The 14,398-nt window shown below is 54.5% G+C and overlaps 11 protein-coding genes across 11 annotated transcripts; 5 read left to right on the top strand and 6 right to left on the bottom strand.

The window, feature by feature from the left end:
• Positions 1 to 495: 495 nt before the first annotated feature.
• On the top strand, positions 496 to 864 carry DL89DRAFT_264841 (uncharacterized protein). The gene has a single exon (XM_040886401.1). The coding sequence runs from the start codon at positions 640 to 642 to the stop codon at positions 841 to 843; it is 204 nt and encodes a 67-aa protein (XP_040745962.1). The 5' UTR covers positions 496 to 639; the 3' UTR covers positions 844 to 864.
• On the bottom strand, positions 767 to 1,925 carry DL89DRAFT_80177 (uncharacterized protein). Its single transcript, XM_040892088.1, has 2 exons — positions 1,057 to 1,925; positions 767 to 992 (listed from the first exon to the last, which is right to left on the bottom strand). The coding sequence occupies exons 1-2, from the start codon at positions 1,715 to 1,717 to the stop codon at positions 865 to 867; spliced, it is 789 nt and encodes a 262-aa protein (XP_040745961.1). The 5' UTR covers positions 1,718 to 1,925; the 3' UTR covers positions 767 to 864.
• A 775-nt stretch (positions 1,926 to 2,700) lies between these two features.
• DL89DRAFT_281356 (uncharacterized protein) lies at positions 2,701 to 3,395 on the bottom strand (the record flags this gene model as incomplete). Its single annotated transcript, XM_040889637.1, has 2 exons — positions 3,133 to 3,395; positions 2,701 to 3,082 (listed from the first exon to the last, which is right to left on the bottom strand). Exons 1-2 carry the CDS (start codon positions 3,297 to 3,299, stop codon positions 2,701 to 2,703), a joined length of 549 nt encoding a protein of 182 aa, XP_040745960.1. The 5' UTR covers positions 3,300 to 3,395.
• A 276-nt stretch (positions 3,396 to 3,671) lies between these two features.
• DL89DRAFT_264837 (uncharacterized protein) lies at positions 3,672 to 4,645 on the bottom strand. The gene has a single exon (XM_040886399.1). It carries the CDS (start codon positions 4,159 to 4,161, stop codon positions 3,766 to 3,768), a length of 396 nt encoding a protein of 131 aa, XP_040745959.1. The 5' UTR covers positions 4,162 to 4,645; the 3' UTR covers positions 3,672 to 3,765.
• A 202-nt stretch (positions 4,646 to 4,847) lies between these two features.
• DL89DRAFT_80061 (uncharacterized protein) lies at positions 4,848 to 5,888 on the bottom strand. The gene has a single exon (XM_040892086.1). It carries the CDS (start codon positions 5,755 to 5,757, stop codon positions 5,047 to 5,049), a length of 711 nt encoding a protein of 236 aa, XP_040745958.1. The 5' UTR covers positions 5,758 to 5,888; the 3' UTR covers positions 4,848 to 5,046.
• A 361-nt stretch (positions 5,889 to 6,249) lies between these two features.
• DL89DRAFT_264836 (ureidoglycolate hydrolase) lies at positions 6,250 to 7,253 on the bottom strand. Its single transcript, XM_040886398.1, has one exon. The coding sequence runs from the start codon at positions 7,160 to 7,162 to the stop codon at positions 6,563 to 6,565; it is 600 nt and encodes a 199-aa protein (XP_040745957.1). The 5' UTR covers positions 7,163 to 7,253; the 3' UTR covers positions 6,250 to 6,562.
• Positions 7,254 to 7,713: 460 nt separating this feature from the next.
• On the top strand, positions 7,714 to 8,506 carry DL89DRAFT_80059 (uncharacterized protein). Its single transcript, XM_040892085.1, has one exon. It carries the CDS (start codon positions 7,794 to 7,796, stop codon positions 8,487 to 8,489), a length of 696 nt encoding a protein of 231 aa, XP_040745956.1. The 5' UTR covers positions 7,714 to 7,793; the 3' UTR covers positions 8,490 to 8,506.
• A 107-nt stretch (positions 8,507 to 8,613) lies between these two features.
• Positions 8,614 to 10,191, bottom strand: DL89DRAFT_213494 (ABC1-domain-containing protein; the record flags this gene model as incomplete). Its single annotated transcript, XM_040884244.1, has 1 exon — positions 8,614 to 10,191. A coding segment is annotated over one exon (1,578 nt), but the record flags the coding sequence as incomplete, so codon positions are not given.
• Positions 10,192 to 10,628: 437 nt separating this feature from the next.
• On the top strand, positions 10,629 to 11,802 carry DL89DRAFT_264834 (cyclin-like protein). The gene is made up of 3 exons (XM_040886397.1): positions 10,629 to 11,072; positions 11,098 to 11,142; positions 11,192 to 11,802. The coding sequence occupies exons 1-3, from the start codon at positions 10,686 to 10,688 to the stop codon at positions 11,540 to 11,542; spliced, it is 783 nt and encodes a 260-aa protein (XP_040745954.1). The 5' UTR covers positions 10,629 to 10,685; the 3' UTR covers positions 11,543 to 11,802.
• Positions 11,803 to 11,860: 58 nt separating this feature from the next.
• Positions 11,861 to 12,859, top strand: DL89DRAFT_273931 (cyclin-like protein; the record flags this gene model as incomplete). The annotated part of the gene is made up of 3 exons (XM_040889122.1): positions 11,861 to 12,094; positions 12,151 to 12,453; positions 12,518 to 12,859. 3 exons carry the CDS (start codon positions 11,861 to 11,863, stop codon positions 12,857 to 12,859), a joined length of 879 nt encoding a protein of 292 aa, XP_040745953.1.
• Positions 12,860 to 13,028: 169 nt separating this feature from the next.
• Positions 13,029 to 13,688, top strand: DL89DRAFT_273930 (CDP-diacylglycerol--inositol 3-phosphatidyltransferase; the record flags this gene model as incomplete). The annotated part of the gene is made up of 1 exon (XM_040889121.1): positions 13,029 to 13,688. The coding sequence occupies one exon, from the start codon at positions 13,029 to 13,031 to the stop codon at positions 13,686 to 13,688; it is 660 nt and encodes a 219-aa protein (XP_040745952.1).
• Positions 13,689 to 14,398: the final 710 nt, after the last annotated feature.

Below are 14,398 nucleotides of genomic sequence, written 5' to 3'. Positions count from 1 at the left end.
TGGGATGTCAACCGAAGGAGCTGGGCTGCTGATCTTGCAAGAACTAGGCTGAGGTGAGGAAGGCCGAAAGCTGGTGTGGTAGTCATGTCGTAGGTCCTCCAGCGAGCCATTTTAAATACTTTTGGCATCAGGCTGCTCGGACTAGGCCTTACGCTTTGCACGAAGTGGACTCGGGAATATCTCACAAGCTCAGCAATGGCTTGTTCTAACGAACGTGTAGGCTGAAGATGTGCCCTACGTGAATAATGGCGCAAAAAATGCACCGTTTGAAATGCACCGAGCGCTACCCAGGTCACTGAAATAGCATAGCGGTCCTGCATGGCTGCAGTGGCGGAGCAGTGGAGTGGTTGTCTCTCCACTATACTTTTATATGGAATCTCCATATTCATCTGCTGTTCCCATGAGATGAAGGGGCGACAGGCTGTTGCCACCGAACAAGCACTTGACGCTTCGCACTTTACATGTACAAACAGGTCTTCTTGCAATAATAAGGGCGGCATAATTGCATTGTCAAAGTCCAGACGAATAGTGCACCTGTGGGCTTTCAAGGGATGCGCAAGATTGTGGCCGTAAAATATATGCCAATTCAAGTGCTACCGCCTGCCATTGAACACGCCTGTGTATGCTCGCACCCGTAACATGCAGAAGAGCTCGGTCTGTCTCTCAGATACCCGCATGTGTGGCTTGCAGCGAGCGCCCAGGTACATTCAGACCACCTTCCAAGCCACGCGCCATGAGAATGAGATGGAAACAATAGCTACCTCTTGCATCCAGCCAATATTTCTGGCGGCGCCACAAACAAATTCCAGACGGGTATTATGGATATGCGAATATTGTTGGTAAACCGGACCTGCTAGAAAGAGACTAATAATCGAAAATTGGGAGACTAGTATATGGAAAAGAGACCGTTTTGCGAAAGCATCGCCTGGCGTGCTTAGGGCTTGGGGAGGAGGGTGTCGAGCAGGCACGGAACCTGGTTGTACAGGATGCTGCTGACGGCGTCCAGGGTGTTGGACAGGTCCAGGGGTGAGCCGAGGAGGCCGTTGACAAGGTTGCTGACAATGCCACTGACACCCTCCGGGCCGTTGATGGCGGGGCTCTCAAGCAGGTCACCGACAGCATCGGTCAGGTGGACAACGAGCTTCTTGACACCATCGACAGTGGTATCGAGACCGAGGCGCGTAAGGAGCGGGGTGAGAGCAGAGATCTGGCCAGGGGAAACACCGCAGTCAGCAGGGTTGCCAACACCACCACCGTTGCCAGGCCCACCGTTGCCAGGACCGCCATTTCCAGGGCCGCCGTTGCCCGGTCCACCATTACCCGGACCGCCATTTCCAGGGCCGCCGTTACCCGGACCACCGTTACCAGGGCCGCCGCCATTTCCAGGGCCGCCGTTGCCCGGTCCACCATTGCCAGGGCCGCCGCCGTTGCCAGGACCACCACCATTGCCCGGTCCACCGTTGCCAGGACCACCATTTCCAGGGCCGCCGTTACCCGGACCACCGTTGCCAGGGCCGCCGTTGCCAGGGCCGCCGTTGCCCGGACCACCCGGACCACCGGGGAAACCACCACCCGGACCACCAGGGAAACCATCACCACCATGATGGCCAACACCGTCGTCACCGTAGGGCGGCTTATCGTAGCCGCGAACGACAAGAGGAGTAGCAGCAGTAACAGCCGCAAGAGCAAGAGCAAGGTAGGTTGACGAGACACGCATTTCCAATTATTAAATTATCTAGCTAGGTAGGATAAAGGGAGGAAGGGGACGAGGGATTAGGAGATGCGAGAAGAAGGCTGTTTTCAAACTGTGCTTGAAAGGCTGATATCGAATCGTCTGTGAGGGCGAGATTCCCCATGCCGTTATATACGGCAAATATGACCAGAGGTCATGCGGTTACAGTACTTTCTTTCAACAGCCAGACCATCCATACTGCCTGGAAGCGTTCGGTTTGGACCGCATAGATATTTCGCAAATGATTGACCGCAGAAGATATGTGGCGGAGCCCGCTGCAGTATGGAAAGCTTTGCGCCGCCTGTCGATTGTTTAGAAGCCCGTCTAGAACCCGCAATTCTGCATGCTTTCCAGATAGCTAAAGAGACACCATATATGCACGGCAGCCACCAGAGACGTATATGATGATTGGCGGGAGATTGCATTTTGGCTCCTGTATTCCTTCGTTTTATTTGTGCTTGACAATTCACTCACGAAAGCACAACAAACTGTCACCCCTTGCCTCTTTTGCAACCACAAACACAATATATGGACCTTTTCGCTTACACTTTTCTCACAAGCTCTGACTGGGACAAAATGCAGAGCTGTGTTTTGAACAGCGTTTGCACATATTGTCAGCCTATGTTGACAGCTCCGTCACAATCACGGCGGACCGCATATAGACCGTCTGCCCACATTTGGTTGTGGCCAACAAGGCTTGGGGTGTGTTTACAGTTTTGCCTACCCTCCACAAATCGGCATAATAGCCCTATGTCACCACTCTGAGAGTCGTATTTCTGCTTGTTTTTGCACTGTTGGTTGGCTTCGACTGAGGCGTGTGTAGATTCGCTGAGCCGATGATCTGTATGAGACGGCCCGATTACCGGCCTGCTGACACAAAAGCCACATCTTTCTGCATGTCTGGCAGCGCTGTATGCGCGAGCAGTTATTTATTTATCGGAGACAACTGAATAAAACTGCGGACGCAATCAGGCGGAAGCGCTTTCCTGATTGGTGTTGTTGCTAGTGTCATTGAGAGGCAGCATAGCCTTGTTGACAGCGTTATCAGCGATCGTAATGAGGTCATGCTGTGCTATGTTCATGGGTCCCGCTGCAAAATCTCTGGTGGATGGAGCAGCAGAAGCTGAGGCACCACCAGAATTGAAGCGGCTAATGATTCTTGCAACCAATGGTACAATCTCACTAATAGCTGCCGTGCCATTATCAATAGCCCCCATGTTAGTCCGCTTCTGTGGGCCAGCTATCTTCGCGGCACTATTGTTGCCCAGTAAACTGCTGAAAGTTTGGAGTACTTTTCCAAGTTCTTGCTTCAGGGGCACTGAACTTCTGTCACCGGCAGGGGAGGCGATACTAGAGAGGACGATCGAGAGGGTCTTTAGGAGCTGGTCGACGGAACCTACATTGGAACCTGAGTTGCCGCTGGAAACAGCCGGCGCAGCACCAAGGATAGGAATGCGGGAATGGGGGAAGCAGTTGTGGCGACCATGTGGTGAGATTCCAGGTGGATAGGTGAGGCAGTTGCAAAAGAGGCGAGCGCGAGAAGAGCGTGGGTGGAGAAGAGGCGCATGGTTGTTTTTATTCGGATGCTGAGTGGTTCGCAAATGGTGTATCTAGGAAGATGGTGCTGTCGAGCACATTCGTCGGATCTTATATACCTGTCCACGGTGCTAATGACACATCGGTATATGTGAAGCACGAAAGGAATCTAGTGCAATGTGTGAGTGGCAGTACAAAATTAGCATAACTATTTCGAGAAACACTTCGCATGACAGCAGCATGCTGGCATCTCTCGAATGCAAGATTCGGTCATGAGGGAGGGACAAAATAATAATGAACACCGCTATTTCTAGACGCACACTCATAGAATCGGAAATAGTCGTTTCTCGTATGACGTAATACGTGTCCATAGGTACTAATGTGAGTTTCTGACTCGCTATAGGGCGGCATGCACGGCTTTATTGTGAGAGGGAAAATATAAGTTGGAGAAAAAGGAGAGGAGGGAGGGGTACCAAGAAACAATCCGGTAGCAGGATTTATTTGCCGTTGACAAGGCAAGGCAGGTTCTCAAGGTTATCGCCGACAAACGACACCAGCTGCTTGAGGTTCTGAGGCGTGATGTTCACATCACGGGTCAGCTCCTTGGTAACGCCCAAGGCGATCTGCAAGGGTGCAAATGGCCCGCTGCCGACCGAGCTGGCGACATGTCCAAGGATGTTTGTCAGGGTCTCGAGGCCATCTGTGGTGACGTTCTCCTTGAACTGCTCGGCAATCGGGGTCAATCCGTCAATGTCTTCCTTCTTGACGCCGCAGCTGACCATCTTCTGCACGGCCGGGTTCTGCTCCTGGCGCGTAGACAGCGAAGGGCCAGTCGGGGCGGCCGCAGACAGCGTGGCCAGAAGGAAGGGGGCGAGGAAGGTAAATGCGCGCATTCTGTTGATATGGGGAAGTCCGGTTTTGGGGAGGATGCTTGGGCAGAAGGGATGTATGAGGTGGAGATGCGAATGCTTGGAGGTGTGAGGTTAGCGTTTGCTGGTGTTGGTTGTGGAGTAGAATCGTTGCTTTTTATATCACTGTGGACTATGCTGGTAATTTAAATTAATGGTCGTCCTCTCGGCCCTCGCCGGTACCTGCCAAAGAATGCCCGGCCTACGTGAAACACCCAAAGGAACTATCATTAGAGGAAATCAATGCTGGGCATCTGCGAGAAACCAAAGGATGTCAACAAAGACGGTACGCAGTTTGCAAATCCATCAAACTACTATAGGCACATTTTAGTTCCCTTGTAGGACACAGCTATCTTTTTAGCGACGCGTAGACTGCAGTATCAGCGATTAATTGCCTATGCAAGTAGCGGAAATCCTATGGGCAGATCACATACAGGAGATTCAGAAGAGGTAGGAAACACGGTGCTGGATTCCTGCCGTGCAATGTAAATTGCCTTTCCAAGAAATTCTTTTTATAGGACCACCTTGGCATGGTCTCGGTACTTTCTAGCATGATCTGGATATTGCCAATCGCTTATGATATTTCAGAAATTTGACAGCCTAAAAATAGATCTTGGGAAGCAGCGTCCCTATCCTTCTATGTTTTGTCGAATCGGAAAGCACACGAGGTGTTTACCTTCTAGAAAGGTGAATGTTGGTTGCTAGGAAAGCAAATCCTGGGTACCGGCAGTAGATATTTTTAAAAGGGTGTGCTTGTATATTGAAAGAAAGCAATCAATTATTTGCGAAGATTTCTGCAAATGAAAAAGGCACTTTCCATCGAGGAAATTGCGCGTTAACGAAAGAACGAAAAGTCTCGGGATCCCGTTTTCAGGGCTTGGGTAGCAGGGTGTCGACCAGGCACGGCACCTGCTTGTAAAGGATGCTAGTGACGGAATCGATGGTCGCCTTGAGGTCGAGGCCACCGAGGCCAAGGCCGGCGACCAACGAATCGACGATGTTCAGGACCGAGGTGATGGCAGATTCCTGCAGGGTGTCGCCGAGCAGATCGGTGATCTGGTGCACCAGATGCTTCAGGTCGTCCACGGTCCTGGTCAGCTTGAGCTCGTCCACCAGGGGCGTCAGCGCTGCCTTCTGGCCCGGCTTCAGGCCGCAGTCCGCCGGGTTGCCGATCTGGCCGCCCGAGCCGCCGTTGTTTGAGCCGCCACCGTTGTTTGAGCCGCCACCGTTGTTTGAGCCGCCACCGTTGTTGGAACCACCACCGTTGTTGGAACCGCCACCGTTGTTGGAACCACCACCGTTGTTGGAACCGCCACCGTTGTTAGAGCCACCACCGTTGTTAGAGCCGCCGGAGTTACCCGGGAGACCAGCTCCAGGAAGGCCGGCACCTGGATAGGGAACAGTGCCTGGATAGGGAACAGTGCCCGGGTAGGGAACAGTATCCGGATAGGGGACATAGGGAGCGGCACCTGGGTAGGTGATGACCTGACCGACATTGCCCGAGTAGCCGCGGACATACACCGGGTTGGCGACAACAGCCGAGACGACCGAGAAGGCAGTGATAGCGGAAGTGAAACGCATGGTGTGCTAAAAAGCGAATGCTAGAAAGGAAGGGTATTTGGCGTTAAAGAGATGTGCAATTTGGAGAGGCACGAGGAGGGTATGTTTAGGCGGGAAGATAAAGTACTTTTGCTGTGGAAAGCTGATGTGTTGAATTGGAATTCTGCCTGGAATGCCACCGGTTTTATACCAATGCTGGTTCTAGCATGCCAATGTATAGGAGAAAGCATAGCTTTTGCTGGGAAAGCACACTTAGTGAGTGGGGGTGGGTTGCAAACTGAACGCAGTTTCAAGCTTGATTGACAATTGCATAGTCACAATAATGAAACAAGGACCGACGCGAACTGTGCTGCATACAATCGACGGAGGATTCATAGCCACATCCCTCGTTCTGCTGCCCACAAAGCACTTGGGCAGTGCACAAGATCATTTGTACTGGGCAGTAATCGGATAGTTTATGTACTGGGTTCTCTGATTCCATGAAAAACAGGGATGCGCAGTGGCAATTGTGTGTGGGATTTAGATAGTTGGAATCTATTCGAGTTTCAATTCAAAAAAATCGTTTATGCAGCCCAACATGGGGATCAGGGGGACTGCCTAGATCAATAGACATAGTGAGCTAGTAAACAGGCTATTGTTTTGGTCAGGAAATAGGATATGCAGATACAGCTGCATGTCCCAGCATGTACTTTTGGAATGAAGCAATAGGCTAAAGAAAACGAGGTAGGACAGGCAATGCGATGAAGGAGTAGCTGGAGAGCTAGGCAAACTTACGGCCAGCCCACAGATACATGCTTAGAGTTTCTCTTGGACAAAAAAGACTTTATTACAGCTTGCCCTCGGGCAAGTTCCTGAACTCCGGCCTCAGGTCAATCATGACGGGCTCAATACCGGCCTCCTCGCAATCCTGCAGCGCGACGCCGTTCTCCCACACCAGCACCAGGAAATTGACCCTCTTCTCAACGCACACCATCGGGCTATGCCAGGAATTGGGCTTATAGTTAATCCCCTGGGTTGAGTTCGCTGCAAATGCCCGAATTGTCTTCACATCAGGCTTGTCGTCTGCGCCGTTCTCCGCCACAATGACAATATACGAGGGGGCGTCAGGGTCGCTTTCGACGCCTTCCTGCATGATGGGCATGAAGACCTGCGAGCTGAACGGATGGCGCTCCAGCAGCGACACAGTGAAATGTCCGGCAGTGGTCGGGCGCGGGGCCGAGCTGAAAATACACATGTTCGGGGACGCCCTCTGGAGAGCCGGCAAAGGCTGTGGGCGTAGGTTGGTCAATGTGGCCACATTGTTGACGCGCTTGGCGGTGCCCTGGTTCGCGATTACGATGTTGTGGTGGCCCTCGAGCTGGACGACGTCGCCGTACGGCTTGAAGCTGTCGATGGTTAGCCTTTCGACTGTGATGCGGTGCGGCATTATTGATTCTCGGAGAAATAGGTGAGACAAAAGGAGAAAATAAGCAACGAGGGGTTTTGCTGGAGGCCGTTTGGTTTGAAGACGTTTATTGCTCTGAGGGAGATAACATAAAAAAAATTCGCCGCATCTCTGAGTCAGATATTTAGGCTCCTTTGCACGTGTGAGTAAGAGGTGCGGCGAATTTTCCACGCTATCTGCCGATGACGTCATGTGTGATTGCCTGATCACAGATGGTGATTTTAGGCAGTTAATCTCTCGGACAACAAAGCAGACCACTGGCGAAAGCCCGCCATACTCCCCACCCAAAGTTTTCTGCCCATGAAAAGGCGCAGCAATTGATTGAGATCCTGGGGAGTGGGTGTCCGTGGATATGTGGCGTGTGCTACAGTCAAGCCTGGAAAGTGCGCGTATTGGCGGGAAATGGCCGCCCGCACGGCCTGGTCTGATGTCAGGGGCGGGCCAGGCAACATAGATGTGTCAGCTAATGTATCTCTTACCGGACAAGCGTTTTTGGGGGGTTTGGAGTGGAGTACTAGAGATCATATATAAGGCAAGCATATTTTTCTTCGCAACGGTCGTGAATAAGCTCTAATAACTTTACTGTCATCGTCTTTACTGAAACTAACAAACAATGCCTGCAATTCCGGTCCTGCGCTCGCCCAAGATCATCGTCATGTCAGATTTCGACGGCACGATCGCACTGGACGATACGGGCAACGTAATCTGCGACTACTGCATCAGCACCAAGCGGCGGGAAGCAATCGACTCCCAGTATTTGTCGGGCAAGATCACCTGGCGGCAACGGCAAGAGCAGTGCTGGAACCCGATCAAAATGCCATGGATCCAAGCAGTCTCCCTGCTGAAGGACTGCCGGGTCGACCCGTATTTTTCGCAAGTGATCTCTTGGTGTGCAGAGCACAATGTGCCGTTTGGCGTGGTGAGCGCCGGCATGCAAAATCTGATCCAATTGGTGTTTAAGCGCAACCTGACGCAGCAGGAGTTGTCGTACCTAGAGGTGTTTTCGAATACGGCAGAGATTGGCAAGAACGACAAGTGGACGGTGACGTTCGCTGATGACAGTGATTTGGGGCACGACAAGGCAAGGACTATCGAGAAGGTCAAGGAACGGTACCAGGTCACGCCCAAGGTGGTTTATTTGGGCGACGGCGTGTCGGATGTGGCCAGTGCGAAGCGCGCCGACTACTTGTTTGCCAGGCGCGGACTCGACCTGGACAAGTGGTGCATCGAGAATAACGTCGCACACGAGGCGTTCGATGATTTCGCGTACGTGGCGAAGCGTCTGGAGGAGATCAACCAGGAGCTGTAAAAGGAATAATAATACACTTGTATAGAAAAAACGCTTAGGATGTGCTCGAGTCAGCAGTGATGAAGGGCGCGAATGGGCCAAAGAACTCATGGTCGTCGTTGCCCCAGTCGCGGATCCTGTCGATGTACTCGCGCACCTCAATGTACAGCCACACCTTGCCCACATGCCAGTCCACCAAGCCCTGGCTGCCCTCGGCCTTGAGCCACTGGCGCAACAGCGGCAACGCAGCCTTGAGAATATCCGACTCTGGGTCCAGACGCCTGCCGACGCCCTCCAAGACAAACATGGCCATGATGATATTGGTGAACGCCGGCTCCAGCCTCACATGGTGGGTGCGTACGGCCTGCAGGACAGGCGCAAAGATATCGCCAAAGGTCAGCTTGGACAGGCGGAAGGACACGGCGCGCACCTTTAGGATGATGTCCTGGATCCGCAGCACAAAAATATCGGGGCCGATGACCAACGAGGGCGTGCGGCAGCGAGAAATCATCAGCTGGCCGGCCTGGGCGCCGTTGAACTCGCACACGGCCTGGAACAGGTCCAGGAAATTCCGGCGGCTCGCCGAGTCCAACTCGGTCGCCAGGCCGCAGTCCAGCAGGACCAGCTCTGGAGCATACCCGTTGGCATAGAGAACCGACATGTAGTCCTGCAGTCCCTGGCCCTTTGCCATTAGTGCGCGCACCTGCTGATGGGCCTCTTGGGACGAAGGCAGTGGCTCGGTGTGCAGGCGGAACGGCGACTTGTCAAAGAACTCCTCGATGAAGCGGTCCAGCGGCGACTCGGCAAACGGCGGCCGCAGACGCACCAGAATATTGCCTGGATGCAAATCGGCGTGGACGAAGTTGTCGGCGATCAGCATCTGCAGGAACGCGTCCAGCCCACGTGCGCCCAGCCCGCGGTCATACAAGGTGCGTTTGTCGCTGTCCAAAAAGGCACGCAGGGGCACGCCATCCTCGAAGCTCTCGATGAGAACCTGGCGCGAGCCCTTGTACGGCTGCGGGAACCGCACGCCTGGGCGGTGGGAAAAATTTGCCCGGAACCGCCCCAGATTATATGCCTCGGTGCGCAGATCCAGCTGGGCCTGCATCATGTCGCCGAATACGCAGACCTCCTCGGGCAGACTGAGCCACGACATGCCAGGCAGCAGACTCAGAAGCACCGCTCCCCAGTGCATGATCCGCAGGTCCCGGCTGACACGACATGCCATGTTTGGATGCAGGACCTTGACCGCCACCGTCTCCTCCATATGCATTTTCTGCGCATACTCGGGATGCAGCCGCGCATAATGCACCTGCGCAACCGCACCAGCGCCCAGGGCCTCGGGTTCAAACTCCGCAAAGACCTCCGAGATATCGCCGATATCAAGCATTTGGCAGACCTGCCTATGCGAATGCTCAATCGAGTGCTGTGTGTTCGCGTCATGCAGAAGTGCCAGCTCCTCGCACATTGCTGACTCAAACAGGTCCGTGCGGCTCGCCGCCCACTGTGCCAGCTTGACAAACGTCGGACCAGCCCGACTCATCTGCATACGCAGCAGGCGGTACCAGAACCGCCGCCTGCCGAGCCACATCGCTGGATAGCAGAGTAGCACCGGCACGAAATACACCAGCAGCTCGCCGGCTCGCAGCACTGTCAGTATGGGCTCCAGCAGGTACATGTGCAGGCGGGTGGTCAGCGTGCTGAGCCAGGAGCGTTCAGGATCTGGGGCAGGCGTGGATGCAGGTATGGGTGGTGGGGGTGGGAGTGGCGTGGGGGATCCGAGCCACACGGCTCCTATCGCTCCGACGGCGCCAAGCGTGCTGAGAATTGCGAGCCGGGGCAGTGTTGGCCGGGCATGCCATGAGAAGCCCCGGCGGCTCACCGATCGTACAGGGTGTTGCGGTAGTCTGACCCTACGCCCGACAGCCCGAAGCTGAGTGCAGCGCGACAGCATAGTAAAGGTAAGAAAAATGACGAGGAAAAATATGTAGAGACGAGCTGTGGTTTCGATGACCAAAGCACACAGAGTCGAGAACCGCCTGGGTGGGGTGTAGGAAAAATGCGGCTCGCGCTCACATTGGCCGGCAGCGAAATCAGGGCGACAAGGCTATTACAAAATTTTTTGTTAGTAGCAAAAACCTGGATCGAAAACAGACAAAAAAAATTTTTATCTCCACTTTGTAAAACCAAAAAAACCCTCCATACATTTTTTTCACGATGCCTTCTACAGACACAACACCAGTGCGCAGCCCAACAATACCGTGCGCACAGTGCACATCCCGTATCCACATCACGCCGACGGCATGCAGCTGCCATAGCTGGACAACAATCAAGCAGACGCAGCTGCAAGACGCACTTTTGCTAATGGACGTGGCCGGCAGCGACTCTGGCGACTCGACAGCGGCCGAATCGCCCAAGCCGGCAAGCCGCGCGGCGCAGCAGCGGCACGAGCGCAATCTCACGCGGGCCTTCTCGCAGCTCTCGCAAATGTGCCAGTCGATGGACCTTTCGCTGACAATAGACCATACTGCGCGCTCGCTGTATCAACGCGCCGAGGCCCGCAGCCTGCACCGCGGCAAAAGCCTCGATGCCAGTCCTGGCCACGTGCATTTTCCTGGCCTGCCGCCAGGAGGGCGTGCCAAGGACCTTTAAGGAGATCTGTGCGTTGACGCGCGTGCCCAGGCGCGATATCGGCAGGACATTTAAGCTTCCTGAAAGACAAGCTGGGCGCCTGCAGTATGTCGTCGGGCGATCTGATGGCTAGGTTCTGCGCGAATTTGTCGCTGCTCAGGGGCGCCGTGGAGTGTGCAGTGGAGCTGAGCAGACGCGCCAGGGAGTGCGATACGTTGGCGGGCAAGAGCCCTGTGTCGGTGGCCGGCGCTTGCATTTATATGGCGTCGCATTTGGTCGGCCAGCCCAGGGACGCCAAGGTTATTTCCAATGTCGCTGGGGTCAGCGAAGTCACGATTAAGAACTCGTATCGGTTGCTGTTTGCCGACCGCAAGCGCCTGCTGTCCGACGACCTGCTGGCGCTTGCCCAGCACGCTTCCATAGACCTTCTGCCTCTGCCCTGACTCCAAATGCTGTCCTGGCCGCATCTGCCTTTACTCTTCTAGTATAAATTTGTTGAAAAACGGTATCTGGTTCCCAATGATTCCTTGTCCCTTGTGGGGGAGCTGCATCCGAGGCCTAAAACTCAGGCAGGGGATTCTCTGAGCTTTGGGCGAAGGCGTAAGAGCATACAGCGATCAGATCCTGTCCCGTGACCTTTTGCATCACTAGCACTGAGAGATTCCGCCCCATGGCTTTTTCTCCTGTGCTTTTCCACCTCTTGTTTTTTTCATTTCTCCTTTTATTTCCTTTGTCATTGAAAATAAAAGGAGCAGTGTGCAATGCCAGAGACAAAGACCCTCAGCGCCGATTCCTCGCCGTCAGCACCCACACGGGCGCTGAACGTGACGGTAATTTGTCCCGACTGCCGCAACCCGACACCCAACATAGTGGAGGAGTTCGCCTCGGGCGACCTGGTGTGCGGCGACTGCGGGCTGGTATTGGGGGACCGGATCATCGACACGCGGTCCGAATGGCGGACGTTTGCCAACGATGAGGGCGACGACCCGTCACGCGTGGGGTAATGCAGCGAATCCGTTTCTGGACGGGGCGCAGCTGGACACGGTGATAGCGCGGGGCGGGGACGGCGGGTCAGGGGCTGGCGCGCGACCTGAACCGGATCCACGGCCGGTCAACGGCGCAGCGGCACGAGCGGAACCTGGTGCAGGCGTACAAGGAGATATCGGCGCTGTGCGATGCGTATGACCTGCCCAAGGTGATCGGGGACGTGGCCAAGCAGCTGTACAAGAAGGTTGAGGACGAGAATCTGCAGCGCGGGAAAAACAACGACGCCATTATTGCTGCATGCATTTTCCTGGCCTGTCGCCAGGAAGGCGTGCCGCGGACCTTTAAGGAGATCTGTGCTTTGACCAAGGTCGACAGGAGGGACATTGGCAGGACCTTCAAGTTCTTGAAGGGTAGACTGGGCACCGAATCAGGGCGTCACGTCGTCGGATGACTTGATTTTGCGCTTCTGCTCCAACCTGACCCTGGATATGGAGACCCAGCGCATCGCTGAGCTGCTGAGCCAGAAGGCCAAGGATATGGATAAGATTGCGGGCAAGAGCCCGGTGTCTATTGCCAGCGCGTGCATTTACATGGCCTCGCACCTGACTGCCAATCCAAAGGACGCGAAGGCCATCTCCAGCATTGCTGGCGTTGGCGAGGCTACCATCAAGACCACATACAAGATCCTCTATGCCAACCGCAAGCAGCTGGTGACCCCCGACATCCTGGCCCGCAGCTCCAAGGCATCGCTGGACAACCTCATCACCCCATAGCACGTGTTTTTTTTTCCAACGAGAAACTTGTCCAAATGGCATGATTTTCCCTCCCCTTCCCCCCAATTTTGCCCAATGCGACTCAGAAACGAGCTTCATTTTTCCGCCGCCTGCCCTGCCCTCTTGTTTGCTTTGTTTTTTTTCCACACACAAATTACTATCTGGAATCATGTCCAATTTGAGCTACCACGACGTGTTCTGGTTCGTGCCAAACCTTATCGGCTACTCGCGCGTAGCCCTGACTGCCGTCGCCGTCTACTCCATGTACAGCGAGCACTGGGTAGCCATGTTTTTCTCGTATGCAATTTCCGAGCTCCTGGACGCCGCTGACGGCTACTACGCACGCAAGCTTCACCAGTGCAGCAAGTTTGGCGAAGTGCTAGACATGGTGACGGACCGGTGCACGACGACGGTGCTTCTGACGTACCTGGCGCAGCTGTACCCCAAATGTGCACTGATATTCTGTCTGCTGATCTCGCTGGATATCTCGAGCCACTACATGCAGATGTACAGCCAGCTGATCACGGGCAAGACGAACCACAAGCAGGTGGACGCCAAGCACGCATTGGATTCTGCGCGCATACTATACAGACCGCCGGGTGCTGTTTGGCTTCTGTTTCGGCAACGAGGCGTTTTTCATGCTGATCTATGTTCTGCATTATGTGAACGGCATTGGCGTGCTGGCTGGTGGCCGCATTGGCGGTACTGGCAGGCCCGGTGTGTGTGGATCAAGAACCTTATTAATGCTGTGCAGCTGTATGAGTCGGCCAAGGATCTGGCGCGCCTGGACGCGGCTCAGCTGAATCGCGAGCGGGCAGCGAGGGAATAGAAATAAATTTGGTGATTTTCTTTCACTGATCCTGAGTGCCTGGACATGTGACGTATGCACTCCCTTTTTTCAATGCATGTCTCCGAGTCGCAGGTGGCCAGGGGGCACGCTACTACCTGTGCCTCCTGCCAATACTGCGATCAACAGAGGGCTCCTTTTGTGTCTCTGACACCCACCATTACTTTTTTTTACCACTACTACCCATGTCCGGCCTTATTATGCGCGAATTCTTGGACAGAATTGCCGCAGGGCGCAATTCCCTCCGGCAACTACGGCAGCGCCATCGACCTGCAAATAGCCACAGCCGACGCAAAGCAGCGCCGGGTGACCTACGAATACACGGTCACAGCCTCGGAAGTCTCGCGTAACTACCTGGACGAAGGCTGGCTGGCCACCGTAACCGACAATGCAACCGACCCGCTCATCTGCGCAGTGGCCTGACACCCGCAATACCTTCACGACCTCGCTGACTGTTAATAATCTGGAGAAGATCGAGGCTGGCGTGCGTCTTGAGATCGAGTGCCGGGTTATCATGTTCCAGGGGCGCATGCTGCAGGCGACCGCAGTGTTCCGCGATGCAGCCAAGCCCGGGACAGTGTATGCGATGGGCTTGCATACTATGGTCTACAAAGACCACGTCGGCCAGGTGCCGGGCGGCGTGTCGCTGGCCAGGCTGTGAAATCCACATGTACTTTTTTGGCTAAGAAAAA

This window comes from Linderina pennispora (assembly GCF_002104995.1).
Source record: "Linderina pennispora strain ATCC 12442 chromosome Unknown DL89scaffold_2, whole genome shotgun sequence".
Lineage (NCBI taxonomy): Eukaryota > Fungi > Kickxellomycota > Kickxellomycetes > Kickxellales > Kickxellaceae > Linderina > Linderina pennispora.
Note: the sequence above shows the minus strand (reverse complement) of the source record. Positions and strands in the feature narration are given on the sequence as shown.